The sequence below is a fragment of the Myotis myotis genome, unplaced genomic scaffold, assembly GCF_014108235.1.
Source record: "Myotis myotis isolate mMyoMyo1 unplaced genomic scaffold, mMyoMyo1.p scaffold_m19_p_9, whole genome shotgun sequence".
NCBI lineage: Eukaryota > Metazoa > Chordata > Mammalia > Chiroptera > Vespertilionidae > Myotis > Myotis myotis.
In genome coordinates, this window is record NW_023416401.1 from 62,297,675 (window position 1) to 62,321,184 (window position 23,510).

At 41.8% G+C, this 23,510-nt stretch overlaps 2 protein-coding genes across 10 annotated transcripts in view; both read right to left on the reverse strand.

Moving 5' to 3' along the window:
* TBC1D20 (TBC1 domain family member 20) overlaps positions 1-5,751 on the reverse strand; it is a 29,668-nt gene extending 23,917 nt beyond the window's left edge. For all 3 annotated transcript variants that reach the window (XM_036322316.1, XM_036322315.1, XM_036322314.1), the window contains exon 1: positions 5,575-5,751. In XM_036322316.1, coding sequence (XP_036178209.1) covers positions 5,575-5,644 — 70 coding nt within the window. In that variant the 5' untranslated portion in view covers positions 5,645-5,751. The remainder of the gene's footprint in view (positions 1-5,574) is intronic.
* Positions 5,752-11,001: 5,250 nt separating this feature from the next.
* Positions 11,002-23,510, reverse strand: part of CSNK2A1 (casein kinase 2 alpha 1) — a 70,326-nt gene continuing 57,817 nt past the window's right edge. For 5 of the 7 annotated variants that reach the window (XM_036322317.1, XM_036322319.1, XM_036322318.1 and 2 more), the window contains 3 exons: positions 22,838-22,986; positions 21,414-21,500; positions 16,648-19,537 (listed from right to left, as the gene is read on the reverse strand). In XM_036322317.1, the coding sequence (XP_036178210.1) occupies positions 19,422-19,537; positions 21,414-21,500; positions 22,838-22,986 (352 nt within the window). In that variant the 3' untranslated portion in view covers positions 16,648-19,421. Of the gene's footprint in view, positions 11,192-13,328; positions 13,394-14,551; positions 14,649-16,643; positions 19,538-21,413; positions 21,501-22,837; positions 22,987-23,510 lie in introns of those variants that run through there. The other 2 variants (XR_004969971.1, XM_036322320.1) reach the window with 2 other exon arrangements.

Below are 23,510 nucleotides of genomic sequence, written 5' to 3' on the forward strand. Positions count from 1 at the left end.
TATTAGGTGTAAGGCACTGGAGTAATATAAGGGGGGAGATAAACACTAGAAAGTAGGGTAGGCTTTAGAGAAGATTAATGGCAGGTAGATTAGGTTCAGAAGGGACACTTTCTAAATAAGCAGTCTTCCTCGATAATTTTCTATTCTGAGTCAACAGTCTACAAACTGTTTCCATGACAAAGCTCCACATTATTAACACAAATGAAAGCTGGTACCTAATGATCATGGTTACCTACCTATGAGAGCTGTGACATAAATTAACTGCCTTAGAGTCACATGCAATTGCAGGTGCAGACAGGAAAATAATACAGGTCACTTTTAACCTACGTAAACCTGTTCTCCTGTCTAGAATGTTCTTTTCCCTGGTAACCTAGTAGAGTGATCATCTCTTTCAGGTTTGAGAGATTCCTGGCTCACACCTATAATTATGGCATAACTGTTCATAGCAAATCCCTCCTGCTATCTGTACTTTCAAAAATGTCCCAGCTTGGATGCTAAATTAAAGGGTTACTCTATCTAGAAATCATAACAATTATGTCCCAATTTCCTCTGTCAGTATGGCACCTAACTAGTTAAATGTTTATTTACAAGGTGCTTCATGCTCTTGGCTTAAGTGTATCCATCCATTTGTCCATCTATCCACTTGTCCATTACTCCATACTCTTATCAGCCTATCATTTAATGAACATCTATTTATAGTAAGCACTGTACTAAGGATAAAGATTAATTTGACTCCTTCCCAGCACTTGAGAGGCTCACAGTAGGGAAGGGTACAAACAATTATTATACATGATATAACAGAATTATGAAACTCCTGAGGAAAGAATGACTACTTCTCATGCAATCAGGAAAGGCTTTGCCAAGAATATATCTGGTATCTTCTTAAAGAAAACTGCACATGGAAGAGTGGTTGAAGGGAGAGGAGTATGTGCAAAGACCTTTTTACATGAAAGACACATCATGTCCAGAAAACACAGAGGTAATTCTGAGGCTGAAGTATTGGTAAAAGAAGAGGACAGAGGCTTGAAGGACTGCAAAAAATGTAGCTTATGGAAGAGTGTGGGCTGGATTTATCTTACACTCAGGAAAGACAGGGTTGAGGGGCCATCCTTTGGAAGAGAAGGCTGTATGTTTTCAAAGAGGGACCATAGATAAACAAGACACAGAGAAGACTTTTTAAAAATATATATATTTTTTATTGATTTCAGAGAGGAAGAGAGAGGGAGAGAGAAACAGAAACATCAATGATGAGAGAATCACTGATCAGCTGCCTCCTGCATGCATACCCTTCGATGAGGATGGAGCCCACAACCCAGGCATGTGTCCCCAATTGGAATCGAACCTGGGGCCCTTGAGTCCACAGGCCAACACTCTGCCCACTGAGTCAAACCCAGTGAGGGTGAGAAGACTTTTTATTTAAAAATATGAGAAGGAACTGAATTAATTTCCAACAAAAAATATAAAGTACAAAATAGCCTGTAATTTTTTTTTTTTAACTTAGAGTTTCCTTGTATTTTCTACACATCACAAATTAAGAACAATTAAATGGTAATATGAATACTGTTCGAGATAAACTGACTTTAGAAATGTTGTTAACCTACTTACGAAGAGTGTGGAAAAATTTCCTTCGTTTGTTTAGACATATAGTCACCCTGCCCCTCTTTCCAAGTAAGCTATTCATTCAGCAATCTGGGGGAAAGGAAAATCCTTGCTTGTGTCTTGAAGGAAATAACACTGTTTGCAATCACCCGGATTTCTATTAGGTTTGCGTAAGTAATCTGCCAGAATTTTTACTATTTCTAGACCCAAACCACAGCTCCTGTACTTAGTTTTCTCAACACAGTTCCAATTCCATTTTTAATCCTGCATTACAAAATTTACTACTACCTTCTGGTTTTTGGTGCTCGGTGGGAACACAGTGTGTACAGAATAGAATAAAAAGCTAGCTTAGCTACTGTTCCTTTGGAAACACTGGCCTATAATAAATGACATAATTTTGCCCATACTACTGTTAAGAATATGCTTACTGCACAACTCTAAACACAGTCATGTGCTAATTAACAACGGGGATACGTTCTGAGAAATGTGTTGTTAGGCAATTTCGTTGTTGTGTGAGCATCACAGAGGGCACCTGCACAAACCTAGATGGTAGGCTTTGTATATGCAGTCCATCAATGACTGAAACTGTTATGCAGCAAATGACTGTAGAGATGTAGACTCTTTGGCCTTTTTCTAAAGCTACTGGTACTTCCCAGAGTAGGATGCTGCTCAAATGTGGGGTCTGTTCAGGCCCCAATATCACCTTCCTCAATCCCACAGCTGAGTGATTAAGTATTAATGGCACTTAATCTAAGGAAGGCACTCCTAAGTGCGCGCCCACCCCACAACCATTTATTGCACCTAATGTATAAAACTCTCATTGTGACATAAAAAGGGAAGAGAAAACAGAAAACTCACGTAAGCTAGAAATGTATAAATTATAGAATGATAAGGTCCACTGTTAGATTACACAAAGAGGGAAAAAAGGTTAGCAGAGTCTCAACTGAAACTAATTTACATGTATCCTCTTCATCTCAGAGAAAAATTACAGAACTATTCTTGGGATGCTCAGGAAAATAAAAAAATTAATGCCTACTATCTCCTTTAGATACATTTTATATATGGATTTTGGGGTGGGACACGCACGTCCTGACTCCAGAATGCTCATATTGGACTTGGGATAAAAGTCCACATTTCATCAGGAAGTAGTACGTATGTAATTCCAATTCCCGAATCCTTTCTTCTCCAGTTCCTTTTTGCGCCCCTAATAAGAGAGATGTATTACATATTCCAAAGTTGAGACTTTCCAAATTCCTTTACAGTAAGAGATCTTGGCTACGATAACCACTACAGAATGAAATGATTATTCTACAATTGGCTGCAAAATATAAGACACTACTATAAATAAATTCTCGATGCCTGAAAAGCAATTCATTCAACACAGGAAAAAATGGTAAGAGGTACTACTTGGCCTGCTCTCTAATAAGGGCACTGAAGCAGCGGTTATTAACAGTTCAGATAAAAGATGGATGAGCCTGTTATTGTTTCAAATATTTCCCAACTCTGGCTACAGAACCCAGGTGAAGATTCCTGCCTCCTCAGAGCAACAGGTTATCTCCAAAAACACCTGGCTTGGGAACTGGATATATAGGGAAAGGACAAGGACTGAAGGTGAACACTAGCTATGATTCCTCTAAAGTTTTTCCATATCAGCAAAATACACATTAATGGCTTACATCAGGTAAAAGGTCTACATACTTAATAATGGAATCTTATGTGAGAGTACAAAATTCCATACTTATTTGGTTTAAGCTTGCACATCAAGAAAGCTTTGCAGTCTTTAGAGGTTAAACTCAAACTAAGCAATGTTAGCCTTAATCAAACAATGAAAGAACCAATCAGAGAGAGAGGGAGAGAGAGATCCATCCCCTCAGACAGACATTGCCCTGCCCCTCCTTGAACTCCTGATGTTGACATTGAAAATTAACTTAAGCCCTAGCCCCGTGGTCGGCAAACTGCGGCTCTCGAGCCACATGCGGCTCTTTGGCCCCTTGAGTGTGGCTCTTCCATAAAATACCACAAAATACCACATGCAGGCGTGCACATACAGTGCGATTGAAACTTCGTGGCCCGTGCGCAGAAGTCGGTATTTTGTGGAAGAGCCACACTCAAGGGGCCAAAGAGCCGCATGTGGCTCGCGAGCTGCAGTTTGCCGAGCCGCAGTTTGCCGACCACTGCCCTAGCCGGTTTCGCTCAGTGGACAGAGTGTTGGCCTGCGGACTGAAAGGTCCCAGGTTCAATTCTAGTCAAGGGCACGTGCCTGGGTTGCAGGCTTGATCCCCAGTAGGGGGCATGCAGGAGGCAGCCGATGAATGATTCTCTCTCATCATTGATGTTTCTCTCTCTCTCCCTCTCTGAAATTAATTAAAAACAAAAAAAGAAAATTAACTTAAAATTTTATGCTTGAACTTCATATCTGTACTGGAGAAAGACAGTGGGAGAAGAAAACCTTACCTTTTTCTGAGTAAGGTTCCTATTAAAATCTAAATATACATAGTAGCCTTTGTTTTTGGAGGCCCTATTTAGTTTCAACAAACAGTACCAGAGTTAGCAGAGATTCATTACTGAAACATAAAAACAAGTGTGCATTAAGAAAGACTGCTTTACCTCAACAATGCAGAAAAATATTCTAGAGCGTAAACCATGAACTCTACAAACGAGAGCTTCCAGTGTTAAAAACTGTCAATTCTCCAATATGATTAAAACCACAACGAAAACAAAAAGGAAAAAAAAACCACGAAACAAAACAAAATAAAAATACTCTGATTTCCAAGTTCTTCCCATGCATCCAGAGAAATAAAATGAAGGAAACTGGGAGGTAGTCTCTCAAAACAATTGCACTACAACAGGTCACAAGACCTGCACCACTTGGGGCACGGACTATTATGCCATGAAGACAGATGTCACACACCATCAAAGGGTTACAAGGCCAAAGGGCCCAGGGAAGTAATATGATGAGTGAGCTCCACTTCCATCCGGGACTAGAGTAGGAGAAAAGGGGGACGACAGAAAACGAGCCCAGAGAAACAAGACGTGGATACTAGGTGCTTCATCATAATATGTGGGTTGAATATGTCAACTGGTTCTACTATGGCTGCCACCAAAAAGTGGGAAAGCTAATTATTTTCCCCAGAGGAAAAAGAGATTATTCTACTTGGTACAGAATAAACATGACTACTTTTAACAGTCCGATCTTAATACGTCAAACATATTTGAAAACAATGCACAATGAACCCATGATTTCATAGAAATAATGGCTTAGGGTGAAACAGTATAAAAATAGAAAATAGCTTTTTACACAATTAAAGAACATTAAGACAGGTGGGACAGGCTTGAGACATAAAGTCGATGAGTGTCTGCCAGGAACCGTGGAGACTGGGGAGTGGGCTTTCTCCTTGGAATATTAATGTTCTGGAATTAGACAGGGGGGATGATCGCAAAACTCTGTGAAAGTGCTAAGAACCACTGAACGGTGCACTTTAAAAGGACTGGATATTATGGCAATGAAAAGAATTCTGTGTCCACTCACACCACGGAAGTCAAGGCGGCGATCGCTGAGGTCTGAGCACCTGCCCTACAACCAGGGAGGTGGCAGGAGTCTGTGGACGTGGCCGGACAGCTTCGGGCCGGGCGGAGGCTGAGCCCAGTTCTCAGACCCGATTCCCCCGTTCAGATGCGCCGGGGCCGAGTCCCGCCGCCCTCCCCACAGGGGATGCGGCTCTGCCACCATGGCTCCTCTGGTCCCCGCGCCCGTGGGCCCCTATACTAGGCTCTCCTTCCCTCGGCCTTTTCCTCCCCGCCGTCCCGACTCCGGCCCGGCCCGGCCCTCGGCTTTGGGCGCACCCAGGTGGCCCGTCGAGCGCCGCTGGCGCCGGGACCCGCTCCGCCGACAGCTGTCCCCGTCGCCTTGGGTCGCCCCTGTCCCTCGGGCTGTCCTCGCAGGCCACCCCTCGACGCCCCGGCCGGCTTCCGTACCTGCCGTCTCCGCGCCGTCGTCCCAGTGACTGGAGGTGGGGACGTCGCCCTGCGCAGTTGGGGAGGCCATGTCCCGGGGGCCCGGGCACGGGCCCGAGCCCCGGCTGGTGGCGGAGCCGAGAGAAAACGCGCCCGCACTTCCCGGCAGGCCCGGCTCGGTAGCCCGCTGCGCGCAGGCGCCTCGGCATCTGCGCACGGGCCCCGCCCCCGTACCGGCACGTGACCGTTCGCGACGCCAGAACGAGCGCCCGCCTCCCGGGCGGGCAGGCGCACAGGCGCTCTGAGCCCAGAACGCGGGGAGCGCCCGGGAGAGCTCCGCCAGAAGTATATAGAGCAAGTGCGTCCGGACCAGATTTTGTCATTTATTTTGCTTTTCTTATCTGTAAAGTGATGCTGATAATAATGAGAGTACTAACTCAGTTATTGGGAAAGTGCTGAGAATATTACCACGCATATAGTACCTACTTCACAATGAAAAGCTCGTGTTTTTGCTTACAAGGATCTTACCTTCTATCTCACCCACACACACACTCCTGTCATCATACCTGGCGACTTCAGGCCTTGATCAGAACCATGTTATGTGGTTCCGCAGGCTGTTCACTGCACAGCGCCATGAGGCGCCTTTCACAGACGATTATGTGACCAGTGTCCCCCTTGGAGCTGCACAAACCTGGCCACTCATCCAAGATGAACATGTCTTATCAGATCTTTGACCACTTTCTCATCTCCAATGACAGTGCTTTCTCTCCAACTGGCCACGCATTCCCTCGGTCACACCCCTATTGTCGAGGCCAGAAACTGCCACACACCTCAAGTTCCCTGTATTCTGGTTGCGGGGTGACCCCTACCAAACAGCTCGTTATTCTCTCCAGACACCCAGCCCCCTGGGTTTACTCCTGGCCTCCCTTGCTTTCATGTTCAATTCTAATTCCATGGTCTATCTACCATTACAAGTCATTTTTATTTTTTGGTGTTTTTTTTAAAATATATTTCATTGATTTTTTACAGAGAGGAAAGGAGAGGGATAGAGAGTTAGAAACATCGATGAGAGAGAAACATCGATCAGCCGCCTCCTGCACGCCCCCTACTGGGGATGTGCCCGCAACCAAGGTACATGCCCCTGACCAGAATTGAACCCGGGACCCCTGAGTCCGCAGGCCGACACTCTATCCACTGAGCCAAACCCGTTAGGGCTACAAGTCATTTTTAAAAAGGTCCTCTGGGTAGGTTTCACAAGCAGAAACGATTACTTTGAGGTTAACTTGATTTTTAAAATGAATATTCAATTTATTAAAATTAGAAATCCCCAAATCGAGTTTTCTTAATTTCAACGAACAAATTTTACAATTCCATTCATAAATCTAGTCATTTTAACAATCACATCATTGGTCCCATTAATAAACTTGATTAAATTCCTTTTGAAGATTTGACATTGCACTTATAAATTTAATAATTCACTTTTCTTTTTAAGTATCACAATTTTCTAACAAAGCCTTTTGGGATTTTATGTAATTCTTGTGAATGAAATAAACTTATATGTTAAGTCATGAGTTCTTTTAAATGTATCAATACAAATTTAATAAGACTTCGACTTAAAATCACAAGTCAAATCTATTATTCAAATATGTTTGTAATCAGTACAAGAATCTGTTAGAATTTCCAAAATTATCTTAAATATTATAAGAATTTAAAGCATCACATTTTTGCATAGATTGCTTAATGCAAAAAATATTAGCACTGCGAGTTTAAAACATTTCTAGTTGTGATTCTAAATTGTAGTTGAGGTTAAAAGATGCTTATTGTCCTAAAGCAGCAGTTCTTAACCTGTGGGTCGCGACCCCTTTGGTGGTCGAACGACTCTTTCATAGGGGTCGCCTAAGACCATCGGAAAACACATATATAATTACATATTGTTTTTGTGATTAATCACTATGCTTTAATTATGTTCAATTTGTAACAATGAAAATACATCCTGCATATCAGATATTTACATTATGATTCATAACAGTAGCAAAATTACAGTTATGAAGTAGCACTGAAAATAATTTTATGGTTGGGGGTCACCACAACATGAGGAACTGTATTAAAGGTTTGCGGCATTAGGAAGGTTGAGAACCACTGTCCTAAAGAATTGTCGTTCCAATTTGGGAGTAATACACTCAAGCAATTTGGGGTATTTATTTCTTTGTTACTGTGCTGGCCAGTGGATTCTTGCCTATAGTAATGATGGGACAAGGACCTGCTCTCCTCCCCATCATCACAATTCTAGGGCTAAGCAGTATGTCGTTATTGTGAGGCTTGGACCAGCTCTCATTCTCTGTAACACAAGAAGGTGACTGGCTCTCAGGGAAAAGAGAGAGGGTCAAGCAACTGCCAGATGCTTAGCAAGATGAATGGAGATAACCAATTCCTGTCCCAGGCTGATACCCACCTTGTGTGCAGCACATTGTCTAATTGCAGTTCATTACCATGGAACTCTATATGTCAGCATGATCAGTCATTTTGCCTCGTAATTCCTAATGCTCATTCTCTTTTTTTTTTTTTTAAATATATTTTATTGATTTTTTACAGAGAGGAAGGGAGAGAGATAGTTAGAAACGTCGATGAGAGAGGAACATCGATCAGCTGCCTCCTGCACATCCACCACTGGGGATGTGCCCGCAACCCAGGCACATGCTCTTGACCGGAATCGAACCTGGGACCTTCCAGTCCACAGGCCGACGCTCTATCCACTGAGCCAAACCGGTTTTGGCAATGCTCATTCTCTTTGAAAGGAGATCTAAGTGGCAAATGAGAATTGTTTAAAATAATGAATTACCATTTATTTATATAAAATGTGTATTAAAAAAATGATTTCAGAGAGAGGAAGAGAAACACCAATAATGAGAATCATTAGTTGTCTGCCTCCTGTTACACCACCTACTGGGGATTGAGCCTGCAAACCGGAGCATGTGCCCTGATGGGGAATAGAACAGTGACCTCCTGGTTCATGAGTCAGTGCTCAAACACTGAGCAACACTGGCCGGGTGAGATGGGAATTTTAAAAAGCCTTCCTGAGGCAACAGAAATGAGCCTACTCAAGCATTGTGATGGTCATTTCCATTGCTGTTACATGAGCTTGGAGCCTGTAGGTAAGCCAGAGCTTGCTGGGCCGGTCTGCCATGGGGCCAAGGACACCAGGAAGCACATGTATCTTGGAAGATCCCAAATCACAAACATGTAGATTACTGAACCCATTTGTTTGCTCAACAAATATTCATGGACATTAACCAGTCCAGGCCAGTGCTAGGACCCAACATAATGAAGCTTTCTCCTCTGCCTTCCTGGACAGCTCAGGTTAGGGAGATGGCCTCTTCAACTATACAAGGTGGAAAGTTCTGGGCGGGGGTGGGAAGAAGCTTAGAGGGTTGTAGAAGCCCAAACCACACAGAGGAGTGATGAAGGAAAATTTCTAAGCTTTTATAGAGGGCTGGGTAGCAGTCAGTCAGTTGGTGTAGGGAAGAGCGTTTTAGCTGAGAAAATAGCACAGGCACTATCATGAAGCTAAGAGAAAGCAAATCAGTCTAGAAACTGTGCTTTAGTGTTCTTATAGCACAGTATAAAGAGAAAGTGGACCCTGACACTAGTGAGGGCAGAGATGTGTGCCGGAGCAGCTTCGGCAGGATCTCTCAGGAGTTTGGATGGGATGAAGTCGGCAGGGTGGAATTAAATATTTTTAGCACTGAATGTGGTCTTTGATGTCACCTACTTTAATCTTCATTTCCAGTATAAGAGTCACCTTTACTTATCCATATAACTGTTTATGGAATACCAAACCCGTGCTAGTCTGTGACATATCCTCTTCCCCTTGAGTGTGGGCAGCACTTGTGAATATGATGGGATTTTACTCTTGTGATTAGGTGATGTTGTAAGACAAAGATGAAGGGATTCTGCAGATAAAACCAGGATCCCTAAAAAGGGAGTTTGACCTGGGTAGACCTAATCAGATGATTCATTTAAAATAAGTTGGGGGCCTTCTTTGAAGAAATTCAAAGCAGCAATTCTCCTATTGCTTTTTTTTTTTTTTTAAATATATTTTATTGATTTTTTACAGAGAGGAAGGGAGAGAGATAGAGAGTTAGAAACATCGATGAGAGAGAAACATCGATCAGCTGCCTCCTGCACATCTCCCACTGGGGATGTGCCCGCAACCCAGGTACATGCCCTTGACCGGAATCGAACCTGGGACCCCTCAGTCCGCAGATCGACGCTCTATCCACTGAGCCAAACCGGTTTTGGCACCTATTGCTTTTTAAGAAATGAACTTCCATGTTGTGGAGAAGGCCAAACAGGGTATAGCGGGCAGCTTCTAGGAGTGGAGGGCCTCAGTCCTATACCAAAAGAAACTAAATTTGGCCAACAGTAAGTTTGGAAGAGGGCATGGAGCCTCAGCTGAGATCACAGCCTTGCCTGACTTGATTTTAGCCTGGTGAGACCTGAGTAAAGGACCTGTCTAACCCACACTTGGATACCTGCACTGCAAAACCAAGATAATTAAATTTGTGGTATTTTGTTACACAGCAAGCGACTGAAAAATCTCACCCCCAAAAAGCCCAGGCAAAGATGGGCTCATGTAACTGAAGTTTTTGCCCTTCTGCATCCCCTATCTCCACCTCTCAGCTACCCACCTCTTCATGTTGACTGAATTACAACCCCACATACGACCCTGACAGCCTGGTCTCACCACACTTTCTACATCAGACTGAATACCTTAAATTCTTTGTCTCAGCATTTCTAAGAAGAGTGTTTGTCTTCTGCCACCTGCCTAGACTGAACCAGTCACTGTAGTCACCATGTGGCCATTGGTTAGGGCTCAATCTTTTTTTAAAAAAAGTATATTTTATTGATTTTTTACAGAGAGGAAGGGAGAGAGATAGAAGCATCGATGGGAGAGAAACATCCATCAGCTGCCTCCTGCACACTCCCTACTGGGGATGTGCCCACAACCAAGGTACATGCCTTTGACTGGAATCGAACCTGCGACCCTTCAGTCCACAGGCCGACGCTCTATCCACTGAGCCAAACCAGTCAGGGCATTAGGGCTCAATCTTATGCTCTACCATTGAGCCAGGGATGGAGCTTTGTAGGTCAAAGATTTTAATGATTGCCCTAGGATTTACAACACGCATCTTTATTCAGTTTGCCTTCGACAGTAGATTCCCATTTCCTTCCTTCTAGTCTTCATGTTATTATCATACTTTTATTTTCTTCTAAAATCCCTTTTCCCCATCTCCTACTATTGCTTTCCCCACCCCACACTTGCAGACAACCACTTAACTATGTTTTGTGGCTATAGTTTGCATTTTCTAGAATTTTAAATGGATGGAATCATACAGAATGTCGTCTTTTTGGTATGGCTTTCAATCAAAAAAATTATTTTAAGACTAATCCATGTTGCTGCATGTATCAAGTTTATTTCTTTTTATTGCTCAACATTTCATCGTATGGTTTTACAATTCGTTTATCCATATGCTATAAACACACAATTCATTGCTAATATTTTTGCTTTAGATCAGGGGTTAGCAAAGGATGGTCCATTCACAAACCAAAACCAGCCCACTGCTTGACATTCTATGGCCTTTTACAATTTTAAATGAGGAGAAAAAAAAATCAAAAGATTAGTGGCACATAAAATATGAAATTTAAATCTCAGTCCAAAAATAAAGTTTTATTGAAACAGCCATGCTCATTTACCTATTGCCTAAGACTGCTTTTATTTATGCTACAACAGTAGAGTGGTTGCAGTAGAGATCATGACCTGCAAAACCTAGAATACTTATCTGTTCCTTAACAGAAAGTTTGCCGACTTCATACTTTAGACTTCAGTTAAAGGTAATTAAAAAATTTCATTTAGTCCACTCCCAGTATTCTTTTTTTAATCCTCACCTGAGGACATTTTTTTCCATTGATTTTTAGGGAGAGTGGAAGAGAGGGTAAGACAGAAACATCAATGTGAGAGAAACACATCATTGGATGCCTCCTGCATGAGCCCTGACCAGGGCCTGGACTGGGGTGAAGCCTGCAACCAAGGTACATGCCCTTGACTGGAATTGAACCCAGGACCTTTTGGTCTGTAGGCCAATGCTCTATCCACTGAGCCAAACTGGCTAGGGCCCACTTTCAGTATTCTTAATTTTGTTGTATAGATCTAAATTTGTCTGATATCATATTACTTATGCCTGGAGACCTTCCTGTACTATTTCTTATAGGTCTTCTGGCAATCTATTTCCTCAGTTTTTATCTGAGAAAGGCTTTATTTTTTCCTTTTTTGAAAGTTGTTTGTACTGCGCATAGATAGGATTCTGCGTTTTTTTTTTTTCTCTCAGCATTAAAGCCATTCCATTGTCTTCTAGCTTGAATGGTGTCTGGTAATTCTTAAGTATCCTCTGAATGTGCCACTTTATTCCCTGGGTTGCCTGTTAAGATTTTCTGTGTAAGCATTTTGAACATGAGATGCCTTTTGTGTACAAATTTATTCTGCTTGGTGTTGAGTTTCTTGGATCTATGGTATGGTGTCTGTCAATTTTGGAAAATACCCAAATTTATTCCTCCAAATATTTCTTTGCCCACGTGATTTCATTTGGCCTCTTGTGCTCCAGCAATCCACAAGAGCATGCCTTCCAGTGGTTCTCAACCTTGGCTGCACATTAGAATCACCCAGGAATCGTTTTAAAATCCTGATTTCTGGGCCTCATCCTCTGGAAATTCTGTTTCTTTGTTATGGGGTGGGGCCACAACATTAGTAACAAAGAAACAGAATTTCCGGAGGATGAGGCCCAGAAATCAGGATTTAAAAAAGATTCCCAGGTGATTCTAATGTGCAGCCAAGGCTGAGAACCACTGCTTTACACCAAAAGGCTGCAGGTTTGATCCCCAGTTGGGTTGTGTAGGGGAGGCAAATGATCATGTTTCTCTCCCCCCCCCCCCCCACTTCCTTTCTCTAAGGATTAGTAAAAACATAACCTTGGTGAGGATTAAAAAAAAAAGATCATGTCTTGGGTAGCTGCTGCAACTTCAGCATGGGACTCAGAAGGAGCCTCCCCCACATGGAACAAACCTGAATCCAATCAACATAGTTGCTCAGCCCAGCCAATCTTCCTCAACCTGAAGTACAGCTGCTTGGCTGAGCCTAGTTTAGATCAGTTGAACCTAGATCTGCTGACCTAGAAATTTCTGTGAGGATAAACATTTTTGTTCAAAGGACCACAGAGCAAAAGCAAGAGAAAGAAAAAAGTTTATCTGTATTGACTGGCTAGAAACCTGAACAGGATTCCTGGCAGCACAGGTATGCAAAAGCATTCCAGGAAGCAGAACTAAGCCCGGAGAAATGGGTTCTAATCTCAGGTGCTGGCCCTGGCAGGTTGAATTGCTAAGGGTGGGCTTCTTAGCCAGCTCCAGCAGCCCCTACTCTGGGAAGGACTCCCTGACTATTTTCCCTTCCCTAAGAGCTCAGGACTCCTTTCTCCTACTGTTTTTCTGTGACATCTATTTTAACCTCAACCCCAAGGCAACCACAATTAATATTTTGTTTTCTTCCAATCCTTTTTTTCTAGCAACAGCCCTTTCAAGTGCCAGGGGATTGTTTCAGTTTCCACCTTGAAAGGCCCAGAGGTTGTCTCCTATCTCCCTGGGGGCATTCTAACCCTATCCCCAAAGGCTCATCTGTTTGCAAGCCTGGTGTCTTAGGGGCCACTGTGACTTCAACATCCACTTACCTTCAGGATGAATTCTGAATTTGTTTCTGTCACCCAGGAATTTCCATTTCTTTCCTTGAAATTGGCTATTTATTTGAAAGTAAATTACGTTAATTTTAGTCAGCATCCTCAATATTTGGAGCAGGAGGAGTTAGCCGACTACAATTTTGACTGGGCAATCTGATTTTTAACCCTGGGTTTGTTTTTTTTTTTACACAGATAAAATGATTCCTCATACACAATTTCATTTCCTGCTTTTGCATTTGAAAAGCACACATTACCCCACAGGATTGATTCTCATGGACAACAACAACAGTTTGTTGAAAGGCATCTTACAGGTGAGTACATAAGGAACCCTGGGTTGAGAAGCTGAGTGGGTGAATGAGAAACAGAATGAGGTATACATGAGATGTGAGCTGTGGCTATTTGGATTCCTTCATAGAACTGCTCAATACACAGAAGCAAGGTCCTGCCTTTTTAGTTAAGCCTACAAATGTTTGACTCTGACTCACAGGGTGGGATCAGGGAACCACTTACCAGCTGCTGTTGCTTTTCGTTTTTAGAGGAGCCAAGAAAACACTGCCAAAGCAAGTGATGTAAGAATGAAGCTGACTCAGAAATACCCAATCACCTTAGTTCTCCAATAAACAGATTGGCCATCCTATAAACTCCCATATAGAGGTACCTGGGGAGAGCTTCTTACAGTAAGGCCAGTAAGAATCCCTGGTGAATATAGCCACAGAGAGGCAAATCCAGATAGCAGTTTGCTATAGTGCAAGAATATTTGGCTTTTAGTAGAAAATTTAAAAATTCAGAGGAGACAGATAGAATCTTAGAGGGAAATTGTAGAGGGTGGGAACAAGGCAATTCAAATTAGACCCTTGACCTGCATTTGTTGAGAACCTGTCACGTTTAATGTATGCATATTTTCCCTTTCTAGCATAAGACACTTTACAGCCACGAATAAAAGTATAGCATCTCTTTAGATGTGGCATCATTTTCTGTACATAATCTGGTCAGGATCATTGTTTAGCCTCCAGTCACTTATAATTTCACCAACCACTCATTAAAGAAACCTTTTCTTATGTTAATTCAGTCTGGGGTTTGTGGCTCATAATTACACTTGCAAGCCTCAGGTCAAGTTTCTACTGACCTTGAGATGCTCTTTATGCAACAGCACTTTTATTAACTTTTTGTGTGGTGGGGAGGGGTAAGGTGGAGGTGAGAACAGAGGATGAAATTACCATTTATTGAGCATCTATTATGAGTCTGGTGTGGTGCTAAGCATTATCCTTGTGCTACTCCAGTCAATCATCTTCAATACTGAGGGATAGTGGCCCACTTTAAAGAAAAAAAGGTTTTTAAATATAAAAATTAAGCACAGATTAGTAAGACGTACAAGATCATCAGGGAGTTTATATGCAGGTGAGGAGATAGACAATAAATAAATCAATCAAAATAATACCATAAAAGTGCAGGTGTTGCCCTGGCTGGTGTGACTCAGTGGTTAGAGTGTTGACCCTCATACCAAAGGGTCTTGGTGAAGGGCATGTATCTGGGTTGCAGGTTCAATCCCCAGTCCCAGTTGGGTCTCCTGTGGGAGGCAAACAATGGATGCCTGTCTATCTGTCTGTCTCTCTCTCTGTCTTCTTTCTCTTCCTTCTCTTCCCTCCCTTCCACTGACACTTAAAAAGCCATGGAAAAAATATCCTTGGGTGAGGTTAAGAAAAAGGGCAATGGGATAGTGGTAGTGAAGGCAGTGGGAGGAGCAGGGAGACACTTTAGATAGGGTGGAGCATCAGCTGACATTAAGGTTTTCAGACCCATTTTGAGGAGGGAACTAGGGACTACTTTACTTCAAAGCCTTTGGCTAACTTTTTCCTTAAGGAGGAAAAGGCCCTGGAAGACAGCTTTTCTAGCATGCATGTCACCGAGTATAGGCTATACAGTTCCTAAAGCTGAGGCACAGGGAGGAGGAATACCAGTAGGGAGGCAGATAAAGACTAATGATTAAACAACTACTCAAACCCAACTCCAGTCTTAGGAGAGAATTTGCTGGTGGGAATCTTTAGGCAGTTATGACAAAACTAGATTTTTCAAGAGATGCTCAAACAGTCAGTATTAATTATAACCACACTTGACAACAGGTGAAACAAGATGAAATTTAAAGATCGAGAGAAAATTAACATTCCCAAGTATGTCAACCAATCTCAAATGTTCTGCACTACTTTAAGGCTATAATAATTAGCCATACCCTGAAAATCAAATTTTACAAAATATATTCCTGTCTCTAACAGGCCCACTCTAACAATTTATCTTCCTATATTTATCATGTATAAAATTGGAATGTTAGAAAGTAAAGTTCATGTTAGACATTTCAGTTTTAAGATATTACACAATGACTACTTTATTTAAAACACACTTCTCAACTCCAAATATTGATAAGATGTAGATGCCATAAGATAGTATGCAGTGAAGATTTAAAGGAAACTAATTTTTAAAAACTATAAATGAGAAAGAATAAAAGGCAATTCAAGTATATACTTTGTAAAATTTACTTATTTGGCATTGATAAGTAAGTAAAACCCAGTTTCATCTCTTTTACCAGCCCTCTTGATAGTTTTGATCGGAGCTGCCAAGTATGTGCTCACCAGCACACCTTCATTCCAGGCATCGAGACTTTGCCAAATTGTCTCAGGGACTGGGGTAATCACCTTCCACAGGGCTTATTGCCATTCATTGAACACTGGTCTTTTCTGCTGTGAACAAGCTGTCTCCATGGACCTTTTCACTTAAGAATCATTCAAACTTTCTAAAATCAATGTCAGAGCTGAAAAGAAACTCAGAAGACAACTCATCTAGTCTCCTCCTGACTGAACACACACAGAGGTCTGGAGAGTTCCAGAGGAGACTGTATAGTGAAATTACTAGCAAAGTCAGGACCAAGGACTAATCCTCCGTAACAGGAGGTCAAGGAAACTAGGTTTATCAAGGGCCTAATAGGTGCATTAATACTTGACATTTACACTGATTCAATTCCAAGGAAGCAGTGGCCCCATTTTATAGATGATGAAACTGATTCAGAAGTTAAGTAATCTGCCAAGTAGCCAAGTGCGTGACAAGGGCAGGAATGAAACCAGTCCTGGTTAGCAACATCACACTCTCTTTCACTGTATCTCAATGTCAAAAACTCCCAGACTTTAGTGCTCCTCAACCAATCTTAAGTCATCCCACTTCACATCCCTATAAACTCAATATTAAATTCAAAGTACATGAGAACTAAGTCATCTATCACATACGGTGTCGGTTGGATAAGCATACTGCTCAGGCTGTAGGGACATTTCATTTGTTTAAATGTTTTTATTAAAAAAAAAAATTTAAAGACCTTCATGGCACAACTTCTTCCCAGCACAGTTATGTTTTAGTTATACCAATTACAATACAATTACAACCAATAAATCAAGGGGGAGAGGTGGAACTTCTGACTTCAAACTTAAAAAAAAAGGGGGGGAGAGGGGGAAGCCCACTTCAAACAAAGTTAAAAAATACTAAAAAACCTTTTAGAGTAATTGCCAACACAACTGTCTTATATTGGCATTCCATCTCCTGCAATCTGATCAATGCAGACACAGGTAGTGCTGAGAAATAAAGTGTCCCAATACAAGGTATACAGATGAGGTAATTTACAACAAAGAAGTTGTTACTCTGTAAACCCTTGCCCCCCCACCCACCCAATTGGGTCTTTTTTTCATGCTTTTGCAGTGACTCCTTAATTAGCATTTAAAAAAGTTGGTTTCTTTTAAAAGGCTCTTGGGTGGCATTTCAGAGTCCTCTCCATTTACCTTCAGTTTCTTGCAAGGTCTGATGCGTGTTAGGAGGTTCAGCTGTCTGCAGCTCCTCACATCAGCCTCTGCTACACCTAGATTCTCTGAGCTACAAGGGTAGGATGTGAAGTCTTGATTTACAACAACCCTCCTCCCCACCTAAAAAGAAAGAATTTATTAGTCATAGTGTCCTGTTCAAATCACAATCCAGTGCAAACGTAATCACAAATTGCATCTCTGGCACATCCGGTGCTTTTAGCTTCTGCACAAATTCAACATGGTAACCCACACAGCATTCTAGGGCATAAAAGGGTCAAGAACAATAAATATCCACTGTAAGTGGCCACAAGAAAGAAAACCACCTGCCACACAGAGTGTTCTCCCTGTGGTTGAGAAGCATTACACAAGGAGGCTTTAGCTTTCTCTAAAGTTCATCATTATACTCACTAAAGCCATCACCTTGATAAAGTAAGTTACTAGAGCCAATTTGGGTTACAAAGTTAGATAAGTTCATTAGATTCAACTCCTCAAATAATTACATTTATCTATGATGCCCAGATGAGAAAGGCTTATGAATCTATAAAGGTAGGAGAATGGGGAACTAAGATTTTAGGCCTTAAAATATGTTGGAAGAATTTTTCCTAGTCCCCACAAGCAGCTACTGTAATTAAATTAACAGAAGATACAGAGCTGATGGTTTTGCTATTGTGCTTAAAAAACTAGGCTTCCTCAGTGAAGCACCTGATAAACTTAGGTGGTTGGATTACAGTGGAAAATCCACTTTACATACACACAAACACACAAAACTGGCGACTTTTCCATCCCCAATCCCTGCACTGCTGAGACACAAAGTGAATTTTATGGCAAAGGATCCTTAATCCCCAGAGACGCTTTGGCTTGTGGTGCTTTTTTAAGGCCTCTCTGCCCTGCCCGGTACCATGGGTCAAATGAGGGGTGTATAAAAATGGTGGCCTTAGGAAGCCTCCACGGTACAGGGCCGCAGGCCCCTCAGATGTGAACGTGAGACACCCACCCAGCGAGACCTTTACACAGGGAACTTAAATCTAACCTTGATAAATAAAACCAAACGTTTATTTACACCAAAGAATTCCAACACTGGATCTTTCACATATGAAGGACAAAGTATTATATATATACACACAGCAAAGGGTGGCAGGGCTGTAACAAGAGTTTATAGTTTCCCCACAATTACAGGTCTACCATTTCAGTTTCACTGGAGACAGTGGTTCTGCTCCTACCTCTCAGATACATTTACAAGACTGAGGGGCAGGCCTTCTCACTGAATGGCATGTGAAGAAAGGGGAAGATACGAGGGAAAGAAAGTGGAAAGCTTAAAATGAAAGTGTGGCCACATCTCCCATTAGCTCTTAAAGCATTCTTAACATAAAACCTATATAGATAATGTTTTTTTTCTTTTGTAAAAAGCAATAAATTATACCCAGTAGCTAACTGAATTCAAAATGGCCAAGTCTCCTTCCAACTATAGAGTATGCTGGGAGACAAGAGGGGAGAGGACCAAGGTAAAGAGCCTGGGAGGGAAGGTTATTGAAGTTTTAAACTAAACTTATAAGTGAGTTGGATTTAGGGTCAGGTCAATAAGACATGATTCAGACTGAACAGAAATTTTCAGGACCTGTCAGCACTTCGGGTAGATTTTTCAGCATCTCAATGTAACTATAATTAAGACATATTTCCACTAGATTCACCAGGATAACCCCACTGAAGCACTTTGGGAATAAAGTGATGTAAATGACGAGCAGTGCACTGCTTTTATAGGTTGGGTCCTCCCTCCTTCCTTCCCACCTCCCTTGAAGAAGCTACATTTTTGTAATCTCTGGAAAAGAGCATGAGATACAAACCCCCTGCCCCAAAGTGTGGGATGGTGGGTGAACAATGGCATGGGAAGAAATCTCCACCCAAATGCAGCAGCAGGAATTGAGGCTGGTTTGTCTTTGTTTTTTAGTGATGAGGAACTGAATTTGGAAGGGGAGAAAAAAATTTATCCGTGAAATATTCCACTTGCAGGTAATTTTTCAGGGAATCCCCTGAGTTATGAAAAGTTCGAGTTAAAAAAAAAGAAAGAAAAAAAAAAAAAGAAAATCAGCCTATTGTAATTCTTTTTTTATGACTGAACTACTATAAATCCACAAGCAACGGTTCAGACACGGTGCTTCTTAAGTATTTCACCCTCCCCACCAGGCGCAAGCTGCATCAAGGAGAGAGTGGACTCCCCCACCTCTGCTCAGGCCTCAGGAGACAGAAGGGGCCTTTATTGCTGAGCGCCAGCGGCAGCCGGAACAGGCATCCCGAGGGGGTTGGCAGCAGCAATCACTGGTGAGCCTGCCAGAGGTCCGAGGGGTGAAGGGGTTGGCACTGAAGAAATCCCTGAAAGAAACAGATGAGGGTAAGTCAGAGACACCAACCATGGGAATCTTAGTCACCAGTTTCCATAGCCCCTATCACAAAAGTGACACACAAATAATTCTCTTGGTCTGTTCGATACATCTATGTCTCTGGATCTATTCTTGTTCATCAGTTTATGTTGTTCATTATATTCCACACACAAAAAAATTCTCTTTATTAAAGGCATCTCCTTTGACAGATATTTACAAATTAAACTGCTTTCAAATTAAATCCTCACAAATTAAAATGGCAAGTTCTAATTAATTTAGGAGGTAAAGAAATCCATGCTTGGAGAGTTTAAGCAGTTTGACCAAAGGTAAACAGCTAGTAAAGTTGGCAACTATGCTTGGGTTCCAACCCAGGCCTATCTATGGCGGCACTGTGCAAATTTCCTGTTCTATAATCTGTGCTAACCTAGTGGCCACTAACCACATGTAGCTACTGAGCACTTGAAATGTGGCTAGTGTAACTACGAAACTGTTTTTTTGTTTTGTTTTTTAACATTTATTAAATTTTGCTTAATTTAAATAGCCACCTGTGGCTAGTCACCACCATACTGAACAGCAGAGGGCTAGAGTAAAAACTCATGTGCTTATATCACACTGCCAGCTAAAATTTAAAAAAAAAAAAGTTATTTTTAGTGGGGAAAGGAGCACTTCCCATCTCTAAGCTAAAACTTTATTTGAGGAAGTTCAAAAGAATATACAGTGAATAAATCTCCCCTGCCCTGTCACTATGGCACCATTTCTAGAGTATATCCTTCTAGAAATATTTTATGCATATACATTAACACAATTTTATCAGAATATTCATATGGATACCATATATAGAAATGTGATTATATACTTTTGCCCACTCCTGGTCTTGGACATGGCTCTGCACCTTGCTTATTTTATTTTCACATTATCTTGGAGTTGGAGCTAGAAAAGAACACGAAACACTCATTCTTTTCTCTGGCTGCATAGCATTCCACTGAATGGATGTCTCATAATTCATTTGACAGTTCCCTACTGAGAGCTGTTTTCAGTATCTTGCTATTACAAATAAGGCTACGACCTCGGACATGCATCATTTTGCACATAGGCAAGATTCCCAGGTGATAAATTCTAGAAGGCAGCTAGCTCATTAACAGTAATTCTTTGAGGGTGTCTGAGTCAAGGACCTCACTACAAGTGTACCCACGTGGATCTGCCTATATGTATAATTCTCACAATATGGGCCTATAATTTCTTTAGAATAATTGTGTACTCTGTACAAAAATTTGCTCTAAATCGTAGTGATTCAACAATACGGAAAAATAATTTCATATATTTACAATTTATTAGGTACATGGTAATTGCTTCGGGGGAAAAAAAAATCGAAGAACCATTCTTTTACTAATATACACCCCATGTGCAAACCCCATATCTTCTCTCCCCAATTTCTTTTTTTTTTTTTTTGGTTCCCACACCAGGAGTAGAATCTCCCCAATTTCTTAATCTCATCTCTGAGGACCATGTCAACTACTGTCACTCTAAACTGTGAGATAAAAGGATCACCTTTTATTTTTCATGGCTTGTTGGGACATTCATGTCCCTCTGACACACTTGGGGATTCCTAGAAGAGCCTGTTGATAGCCTACTCAAAGTAGTGTCACTGAGGTATATCAGGTGTCAAAAGCATCCTGAAACCTAGTGGAGAGAGCTGCACAGGTTAGTATATCAATATCAATAAGGTAATCATAATAGAGAGAAGAGGAGGTTCACAAGAAATCAGGTCACAACAGGGACCAAATCAGGCCACAAAAACACAAATAAGGAAGAATAATTGACTTCTACTGCTTTAAAAAAAGAAAAGAAAAATTCACTAATGAACTGACCTGTCATCATATTGGCGCTGCTGACAGGCGTACTGCCTCCTGGCATGCTAGATGAGCCCATTCGAGCCTGGTCCTTCACAACAGTGTCTAGAAAAAGACAAAAATGTTAAGTTCTATTATGCTTAACGATTACTAACGATCTTAAAACAGTCACGTTCATGCTTTCAATCTTATTTATATTCCATGTAATTCCCAGAAGAACTTAAGGTGGCAACTGCCTTGTCTTCACCAAGAATTAGATAAGTAATAGAAAATAGAATTATCTTTCCTGTCAAACTAGTAAAGGCAACCTCTAAAATTAAATGGTAGGAAAATGAGGTAATTATCCATGGTAGATCTAATTTAAAACAAAACTGATCCTGTTAGGGTTGAATAAGATAATACAATCTAATCTAGCCTAGAGTGATATATTATCAGAGTGAAATGATCTTATTGCAACCCACAACTCAAGTGGTTAAGCATGGTACCAAATAGGCCAAAGTTATAGCTTGTGCAAATTAGTGCTATTACCATAGACTTCAGGTCATTCTTCTTCAGATACAGGAGACTGGGCAACCGCATAATCAGTTCACTACAAAACCACTCCAACACTCCAAGGAATAATCCAATGTTGAAGCTAACATCACAGTGGAGATGGAGTGGGTCTAACTGACTAATTGACATTTTCACCCAGGACAGCACAGTTAGCTATATCACAAACCTAAGTCAAAGTGTTCATACAGTTAATATTTTGAAGCTTCCTTGGCTCTCCAATAAATTATAACCAGAGACAGGACAGATTTAGGGCTATCTATATAAAAGCCTAAGCGACCATCCGACCGTCCAACCAGTAGCTATGATGTGAACTGACCACCAGGGGGCAGATGCTCAACGCAGGAGCTGCAAGCTGTGGTGACTTGGCAGCTCGGCTCTAGAGTGACACACCTGGAACCAGAGAGGAGGGAGCCTGGTTCTGGGGTGCATAACCAGAGAAGCGTCCTCTCGCAATCCAGGACCCCTCAGGGGATGTTGGAGAGCCAGTTTTGGCCCGATCCCCACAGGCCAGGTGGAGGGACCCCACCCGCCGGTACAGGAATCCATGCACTGGGCCTCTAGTTCATTATTAGCTAACCTCTGGGAAGTGTCACTAACACAGTAAGAAAAGCAGTTTTTTTAGGAACAATCATGTATTAAGTACTGTCAGACAAGAATCCTTCCAACAATTAATTCTGTAAGACAGTTGCCATCACTGTCCTCATTTGAAGAAAACAAGGCTCACTGTGGGTGAAATAACTTTGCCAGAGGCTAAGCAGAGCTGGGATTCCAACTCTCTTCTGGCGGGACCATGGGTCCACAGTTTTCTTCACAGCATATTTTTTCCTTTGTCTTGTACAGTCTGCTGGGCAGGCCTGCACAGGCTCTATGGATTGAACATTTGGACTCACAGAAATAGGGGTGTTCCATGGCTTCTCTTGCAGTGAGCCGTGACTGGTGGTCATATCGCAGCAGCTTGTCCAGGAAATCCAAGGCCTCAGGGCTGACAAGGTGCTGGTTTTCACTGTGGACAAAGCGTTCCCATCGCTTACGGGAGTGTCTGCAGAGCCAAAAGGGGTAATGAGAAATGAACGAGGGGCAGAGAAGCCCAACATTTATTTCACTCCTAAATTTTCCTTAGTGATTAGGAGCCCAGACACTAGCAAAAAGAAATCCAAACTCAAGAGAGCAGTTTTATAGCACTCTGTCACTGGGGAGACAACCAAGCTAACCCGAGGGGCTGAAACAGCAGTGTTGCACAAAAGAGAAATCTGGGTGCTCACAATTTTATAAACCATAATTCATGTTCCTTTATAATACTGAATACTTCTGCACAGCAAGGAGGGTCAGGTGGCTGGTCTAACCAGGAGGCCTCTTTCCCATCCCCTCACACATTCCTGGCATCTCTGCCTTTGCATCAGGAAAGTCCACCTCCTGGTAAGTGGTGAATGAATTAGTATTGTGCCTAGCCACTATTTTCAGAGTCTGTTCATTGTCTGCACATTAGTCTTGAAACATACATTTCCAATTACTATTTATTTCTCTTGCAGTGGTTCTCAACCTTCCGGCCCTTTAAATACAGTT